At 37.8% G+C, this 8865-nt stretch overlaps 1 protein-coding gene across 1 annotated transcript in view; it reads right to left on the reverse strand.

The window, feature by feature from the left end:
* LOC122794919 (NACHT and WD repeat domain-containing protein 2-like) overlaps positions 1 to 8865 on the reverse strand; it is a 1236179-nt gene that overhangs the window by 421334 nt on the left and 805980 nt on the right. Inside the window, exon 18 of the mRNA XM_044063511.1 lies at positions 8262 to 8593. Coding sequence (XP_043919446.1) covers positions 8262 to 8593 — 332 coding nt within the window. The remainder of the gene's footprint in view (positions 1 to 8261; positions 8594 to 8865) is intronic.

Raw genomic sequence — 8865 nt, forward strand, 5'->3', positions numbered from 1 at the left:
TTTGTTAGCACCATACATCTGTCATGACCATAGCACTCACATATTCTGGTAGCACCATACATTTTTCACTATCACAGGACCCACATATTGATGTAATGCCACACATCTCTCACTACCACAGGACTCACATAATCAGGTAGTACCAAACATCTGTTCACAACCCATGCAGCTTTTGTACTTGAATTATCAATGTCACCATTCAGCGCCTGCCTGCAGCCAAGTCATTTTGCTCTATGGGATGCTGGCACCTCACAGCCTATCCTTCTATTTTCCACATTTTTCATTTTCTTTTTTGATGCATGATTGTCTTACCCTACCTGTTCTATCTTTGTGTCACTCTGCACTGTCTTTCATCTATTAGAGGTCTATAAAATACAGCAAACAACAGAGCTGGGGGCTGAACCACACTTGATATATTCCTTATAAGGAATTAGACACCATTGTGCAACAGTTATGAATGCAGGACTGAGAATACCAACCTCTTTAAAAATCCTTATAATGCTTAATCATTTATAATTGTTAATTGCATAATTGGGCTGGTTAATTGTCACTTTTAAGTTACTCAGAGAAGTATAGACAAGCACAGATCCTCAGAAAGGTATGAGAAACAGCATCAATGAAATATCAGAAATACAAACAATTAAAACTGATAAGTAACAAATGAAAGAATATGATTTAAGACAAGATGGGATAAAGTACAATCAAGATAAGGTGGGATAAACACCGAAGGAGACCACAAGGTATTAAACAAAAAAACTCAGAGAAGTATTTTTTGGCTTTACAAAGGATCTCTTAAGTTTGCCCAAACAGTAGGTTTTTCATCAGTAAGAATACCAAACAACCAGCCAGAAAAAGTCTTTATACCAAAAGAAGCAGTATGCCAGGTAATTCCAGAAATCGCTGGAAAATTAGAATGACTTTTGAAAATGCCAGGAATCAGAGCAGTAAGATGCTGTAACTTATGGTGTTATTGTCAGTGACTTTTCCAGATATTTTACCAGTAAAAGAATGTGGACTACACAAAAATCATCAGCAGGATATGCTGGTTACTCTATAGCAGATAACAAGAAGAGATCGACCCCACAGGAACACCACATAAGTCACTCCATTTCTAAAGTTCATTTACTCCCACTTGACTATCTTCAAGCTCTTTCTCCACATATTCAGATAACTTGACCATTACCCTGTGAGGCAGGAACCAGTCCAAGACCCTTGTGAGATATTCATTTAATGAATATAAACAGAATGTGCTGGAGAGACAGATGTGTCCCAAAGGATTTTTCCACTATGGAATAGGCTCCCCATCCATGTAAAACAGAGTTCATCATTGTGGGCGGAGCAGTGGTGCAGCGGTTAATGCTGTCGCCTCACAGCAAGAGGTTCTCCGGTTCGATTCTTGGCTGGGGTGCCTTCTGTCTGGAGTTTGCATGTTCTCCCTGCGTTCGCGTGGGTTTCCTCTGGGTACTCCGGTTTCCTCCCACATTCTAAAAACATGCTTCTGGAGCATTTTTCCCCGGGCCTCCACTGAAAACATGATCTGTGGAACCTAGTCGGACTTTCCCGGTCAGCAAATGTTAAATAAATAAATAAATAAATAAATCCCTGACCCTATTTAAACAAAACATTGACAACTGGATGGGAAATCGTAAATTTACTCCCGGTGTGGTCCCCATATCCATTATGGAGAGGGGCCGTTAATAAGAGCAGCATTATCCTAACTAACACTTCCCCTACAAATCCTTAGTTACTGACCTACTAACATGCCCCACCTCACACAGAATCCTAGAATACTTGGGACTCAAATGGTTTGGGATGTGCAGCTAGGCTTCTAAAGGCTCTAATGGTCATTAGCCTAGTAACAACCTACGAACCTATGATTTGGGTGACAGCCTATAAGCCCAGTCACTCGCTGCAGATGCAGGAGTTATGGGTGGAAGATGGGCCATCCTCTGTGTGGAGGTGCCTTACCTAATTACCCCCTCCCTTCTGCAGTCAGAGCTGTTACATAATGATACTATTCTGAGAGCAGTCTGTGTGTGCTCAGTGCTCAACTCAGTACTTTCTGTCTCTTCTCCCTCAGCCCATCATTTGGGGTCAGTAGTACAGTAGGTCTAGCTTTCTACCTCCCTCCAGAATGAGTGACCTGGTAACAGATGGTCTCTCCCATCCTCCCTTGCCTTGCAACTTTTAGTGCCCAAGCTGTTAATCAAACTTAAGAAATCAGCATTGTAGTCTGGTCTTCATTTCTCTATGCCACAGGTTCAAGGCTGGCTTATCATTATTTTAATTATCAACCAGATATTCACAGTTGATGTGAGGAGTAACTCTAAGTAATGCCCATGCATGGTAGTACTTATCCACTGGAGTTAAGCATCCAGTACGGACATACTTTAGGGATGTCATATAAGAACAAGGCTTTCAAGGATAATTTTTTTCTATACTTAATTTCATCAGGGATCAGACATCATGGTAAGTGACATTAACCTCACTCATGAGACACAGATACACTGTTGGTACAAAAATGAAAGCAAACAATAATCAGTGAGACCCCTTCTCATGGCAAGACTAATTAATCAGATCTTCAGTAATATCCATAAACAATGGAATGGTTGTCTTTATACTAACAGTTGGGCAAATCTTCACAAGCACTGGCTTCATTAAGCATATCTCCTTTTTGTTCACAGCTGAGAAACCCATACATACATAAACTATGGTCAAGATTTGTTTACTGGACTTCAAGCAAAACCCTTTGCAGATCTGGCAACACATCTGAATGAAAGACTTCACAGCTTACTGTATATCTACCTTACAGAGTTATTGCACTTAATAGTGTACATTTTGGACTTGATTAAAGCATTTCTGTTACATGAAAAAAAAACATTCTGAAAGGTAGGAAACAATCCTTGTGGGTTACAAATGTCAAACCGGCAGTTAGCCAAAAACAAAAAGATACCATATATATATTTTTTGCTAAACATTTTTGCATGATAGATTACCTTAGTTAAGAAAAATAGACACTAAGACAAGGGATTTAATGATTTAATGATCACAATTAAAGTTATGAAGGAATTTGGACTTTAAAAATATTCTACCCAGAACCCAAAGAAAAAAAAGGTAATCTTTTTATGGGATTAAAACAGATTCTGGATTCATCATCATCATTCCCCTTTTACCCATTTTCAACATGGGGACTGGGTGTCATGTCAACTTTTGCCATCTCTCTCAATTCAGTGCCACTCACCTACCTTTTTGACAGTCATGACTGACTGTCACATGTCTTCTCTCACAAAATCCACCCATCTTTATGCTGGGTACACACATTTCCTGTTGCCTTCTTCTTGTCTATCCCAAATCTTCTTAACTACATTGTCTTCTGTTTCCCACACATGTGACTGAACCACTGTAATCTGTTGCTTTTACATTCTCTACAATTGGAGTTACTTGGGCTTCTGCTCTGATGTCTTTATTTCTCCTTCTGTCCCACAGTGTGCATCTTACCACCCATCTAAGGCACTTCATCTTCATCACCTTTTACTTCCTTAGCTGCTCTGCCTTTACTGCCTAGGTTTCTGTACCATACAGAAGTACTAGTCACACAACTGTTTTGTACACCTGATTTTTCAGCTGCTTTGGCGTTCTTCTGTCATATACTACTCTTGACACTCTGTGCCAGTTGGCTGCATTCCCACTGATTCTAGTTTTGACCTCCTCATTCAGACTTTATTTATCCTAAACCAACTCTCCCAAATACTTGAAGCTGTTAATCTGTTACATTGTTTTCACTTCTGTTTCAGTTATCAGCTTCTTTTGACCCCCTCCCATTTACTGCCATTACAAGTGTCTTATCTGTATGCAGTTTCATCACCTGTGCCTTCAGTTTTACATTTTATTCCTCTGTCCTTTGCTGAAATTCTTGTTCAGTATCTGCCTGTAATGCCACATCATCTGCATACAGCAACTTTGTTGATCTGTCCACTCCAACCTGTTTGTTAATGTATTCCATCACCAGTAAGAACATTAGTGGGCTCGAAGCTGAACCCTCATGCACACTCACTCCCACTGGGAGCACCTCTGTGAGACCGAATACTGTTTGTACTTGAGTCACTCAGTCCTTGTACATAGCCTTCACTAATTCTACCAGTGTTTCTGGGACTCATAACCATCATATTGCTGCCCAAATCAATTTCCTTGGGACTTTGTCATATGCTTTCTCCAAGTCTTGGAATGCCTATTTGGACTCTTTCTCTAGGTTCTTCTAACCTACCTGTCTCACTGCAAACATCGAGTAGTTGTGCTACATCCTGATCTAAATCTGAACTGCTCATCGTCTATCTTACTTTTTACTGCTCTGTATATTCGTTTATCAATCACCCTCTCCAGAACTTTCATGCAATGTAATACTGCTGTACAGCCTATAGTTGTGGATGTCTCTTTGTTCTTGTGCACTGGCACTAGTATGCTTATTCTTCTGTAATCTGGGATACACCTTTCTTTCCATATAAGTACCCTCAGGATCAGGTTCTCTCTTAACTCACCCAATGTCTGTATCATATATCTGCTGTGACCTCATCTGAGCCTGCTGCATTCCCCAATTTCATTTTTCTTACTGCTATTCCTACTTCTTCTATTTTGGGCTTCTCGTCTTCCTTCAGTGTAGGCTGTCTCTGTGGCAGTACAGCTTCTGTGGGGTTTCCTGCATTCAGAAGCTGATGGAAATACTCCTTCAATCTCCCTTTAATCTCCCGTGGAATAGTAAGCAGGTTGTTGCTTGCATCCCTTTCAAGGGTGCGTGATGACTGTCGCTTTATCCTTCTGTCCTTGCCTTACAACCAATTTCTTTGGACCATCTTCTGTCACTTTCCAGATGTTGGTAGGCCGCCTGTCTTCCTTGTTATTTTCTATTGCAAATGCTCTCTTAGCCTCTTTTGTCAGACAAACAGCATTCCTTTTTAGACTGGTCCATCTTTTTACTATTATTTATTGCCACCAGACTTCCTATTATAAATTGCTACCATTTGAATATTTAAATCTCAGTTTATTTTAAGGGCAAGGGGTTTACAGACACCACATTTAAAGGGTACCAACAAAATGCCTGAATCCTTAAGGTAATAAGTAAAACATCATCCACAATAATTCAAAAAGAAACAAAACATTTTTTTTGCTTGAAATAAATAAAGCATGTCTTTGGTATTTCTAGTTTTTAAATCGAAAATACAATTCTCAGAATCTTTACATGCAATATAATACAGTTTAAGCACTGTCTCCAAGAGTATGCTATGGTAGCAGTAACTCCAGTAACTTCTGCAACTTTAGAATTCATAGTCATACGCCTTTTATGCATCCTCAAGCAGAATTTCCTCTGGCTTTGATTTGATTTAATTTGAATTTAGATTATGCTTTCCCATTTCCACAGTTACATACTTCTGTGGTAGGCAAGGATTCTCCACAAGCTATTATCCAAATGAACATTATCATCAAAGTGACCTAGCAAGAATCATCAAGCCTTTATGATACTACACATATTCCTACATCAGGAAACAAAGTTTAGATTTCAAACTGTAGCACATTTTCCAGTGGCAAATGCAATTATACACAGTTGTACATATTTCCTTTTACATACTACAATCCACTGAAAAGACAAATAGAATGCAGCTTTTATGTTAATAACAATAACAGTGACCTCTTACATGTAAATGTCCATACATCTAGTTAACTCAGAGTCATGTCTCTCAATTTATTTGGCCAAGAATTCTGGACAAAGCCAAAACTAATGGAGAATAAAGGCCTAAAATCAGGGATAAAAATGTTACTCTAATTCACATAAAAAGAACAACAGATTTTGTGTCAAGAGGAAGGATGATACTCTAATGTCTAACATTACTAACTGAATATAATCCTCAGTTATTCATGAGAAGATTACACATTTTACAAAGGACAGGGCAAAATTATGAGGCAAAATTACGGACAGTTCGAGAGGTATGTCCAGAGCGTCTATACCCAAGATCTTTGCAATAAGATATACCTACTCTGTGGCATTTTGGCTATATCCTTACATATGTCCATTACCATAGTAATAACTCCTGCTGTTATTCTCCTTATTTCATCTTGATTTATCCTGTTAACCATCTTTAACGTCTATCCCTCATACTGTTTGATGTTATATGTACTGTCAGTCTGACTACCTCTGTTTCAGGTTTGCCTGTCTACATTTGATGATACTTTACTGGGTATATAAAATATATTGTATCTATTACATCTACTTTTTTAAGATGACAAAGATCTGATAACCCTTTATCTGGCAATATTACTTGTTTTGTTCCTAACAGATGCATGTCCTAGACAAAAGCTAAAAGTGGAGCATGCTGACTTCATTCCTGTTTTAGTTTTGTCCTCTTAACTGGGTATTTACTCCACTACATTCCACATTAATAACTGTATCACTGTAGTGTTGTAGTCTATCATTATTATAATAAAAATCAACAATACCTATGGCCTTCATATTCCAATTGTTTCTGATGGAATAGACATTCAGCTTCAAGCTTTATGCATCACCTTCTTTTTTTATTACTTTTACATCCCCGTTTTCTCATTCCTAAAGTCCTCTTCCTCAGCTGACTCTCTGCTGTATTTTGCCAGGTACATGCAACCACTCCCCAGAATCCCAGGCTAATAGCTTCCTAGTAAAATACTCCTTTCAAGTACTTAGCTTCCAATGTGCACATACAGCCCAACTATAAGAGTTCCACCCTCTAAGTCAACATATGTCAACTGTTTCTAATTCCTGTTATGGCACTTCCCCATCTACTTTTTTTATATTTTCTATTAGATGTTCTCCAGAAAAGGTAGGGTGGGATGATTAGATTTGCCTATTAGACTCCTCTATGGCCCATCCACTGTTTGTATGTTTTACTATATCATAGGTACACCACATGTCCCCTTTGCACTCCAGTCATCATATATCCTCTGCAAATACCATTTCTATACAACCATGGAATTCTCTAAACATCATTGAGAATTCTATGTATTTCACTTTTTAATTTATTTGTTTGCCAATTGTATAAGCCAACTAGGCATACATGTGTGTTTTCAGAGTGACTTGCATAGGGTTACACAGTTTATAACTCAGAAATGAGGAAATCAAATGGAGGATTACAGGATGAAGCCTATAAGCAGATTATAGCCTTAACCATCTCTGTTAAACTGACAGTTGCAAGCACTGAACAGTGTTTTACTGTAGAATATAAGCTATATGGTATGGCAAGGTATATACTATGCTGTGATATGAAATGCTGTTTTACTGCATTGTGTGAAACAGTACTATATTTTGAGTGCAGCGGTTGCGTTGTCGCCTTACAGCAAGAGGTTCTCTGGTTTGATTCTCAGCTGGGGTGCGTTCTGTGTGAAGTTTGTATATCCTCCCTGTGTACGTGTGGCTTTGCTCTGGGTGCTCCGGTTTCCTCCCACATTACAAAAACATGTGTCTGGAGCATTTCTCCCTGGGTATCCATTGAAAACTGGCTTCACTCCAAGTCGAACTTTCCCAGTAAACAAATGATAAATAAATATGGTATTGACTGATCTAGTATTTGTTTATTTATTTATTTTATTTATTGACATTTGGTGACCGGGAAAGTCTAACTGGGTCAAAAACCCATTTTCTGTGAGGGCCTAGGGAAAAAAAGCTCCAGTAATGTTTTATAATAACATTTAACATAGTAAAAATATTATATATATATATATATATATATATATATATATATATATATATATGAAAACATATATAGAATTGCAAAAATTGTTACAATAATTTGCACGAGTTACAACGGAGGCGCTGAAATAGCACTTACAATAAGAGCTGTGATCTCTTTAAAAAAATATAAATGAAAGATATGTGTAAAAATACATTCGCTGGTAGATTATAAGCAGATTCAAGAATAAGTAATGTAATAAACGTTTGATAGTAATTGCATAAGGTAAAGGAGGTTTATACTGAAGGACATTAATGATGGTAATGAGGTAAGAGTTAAGAGGAGAAAGTAAGGATTAGATGTTGGATGTTTGAGAGATGAGTTAAGCAATAAGTCAGTAGGAAAGTAGGAATGGGGGCAAGAGGGAGTTTTAAGATGAGAGGTAGTCGGGGAAGCAATGGATAATAAGTATGTAGTAAGTTTAACATGGAACATTTGGTATAGTATGCCTGTGATAGAAAATATCCATCTTCTGCTGTACTTGCTGTTAAATAAATTAGGGCAGCATATTACCTTTACTGAATGGCTTCCATCATAAAAGGCTAAAAGAAGCTGCCCATCTAAAGCAGTCGTTAATATTGGAGAATCCAGTGAACCACTAGCTGTGTATACAATCCTTCCTGAGTAAATATCCAAGACCTTAAGGCAATTGTTTTCTGTGACAGCTACCATCTTGTTTTCCTTGCATACTGTAATAGAGTTAATATTTTTCCCCACATCACGAAGAGTAAATGTAGTTCGGCCAGAAGTTAAGTCCCACAGCTTCAGAGTACCATCCTTAGAGGCAGTGACGATAGTTAAATCTTTCTGAAATCCTGATACAGCTGTAATAGCATCTGTGTGTCCTGTGGGTAAAGAACAACATGTAATATTGGTTCATATAATTTTAAATTTAGTATAAATAATTAGACTGTACATAAAATGCAGAGAAAGACAATAAACAATTTAAACATAATGTATCTATAATGGTAGCACATTCCTGATCCACAAATCAGTTTTCAAAATGTCTCAGTTACCTTGGTTAAAATGAGATAAGCAAGACATTCCTAACAATTGATCAGTATTCAGAACACTTTCAGGTGTCAAGTAAAGTATGCAAAACTTGATTTCACCTTCT

The sequence above is a fragment of the Protopterus annectens genome, chromosome 2.part1 (assembly GCF_019279795.1).
Source record: "Protopterus annectens isolate FY-2018-M chromosome 2.part1, PAN1.0, whole genome shotgun sequence".
Lineage (NCBI taxonomy): Eukaryota > Metazoa > Chordata > Ceratodontiformes > Protopteridae > Protopterus > Protopterus annectens.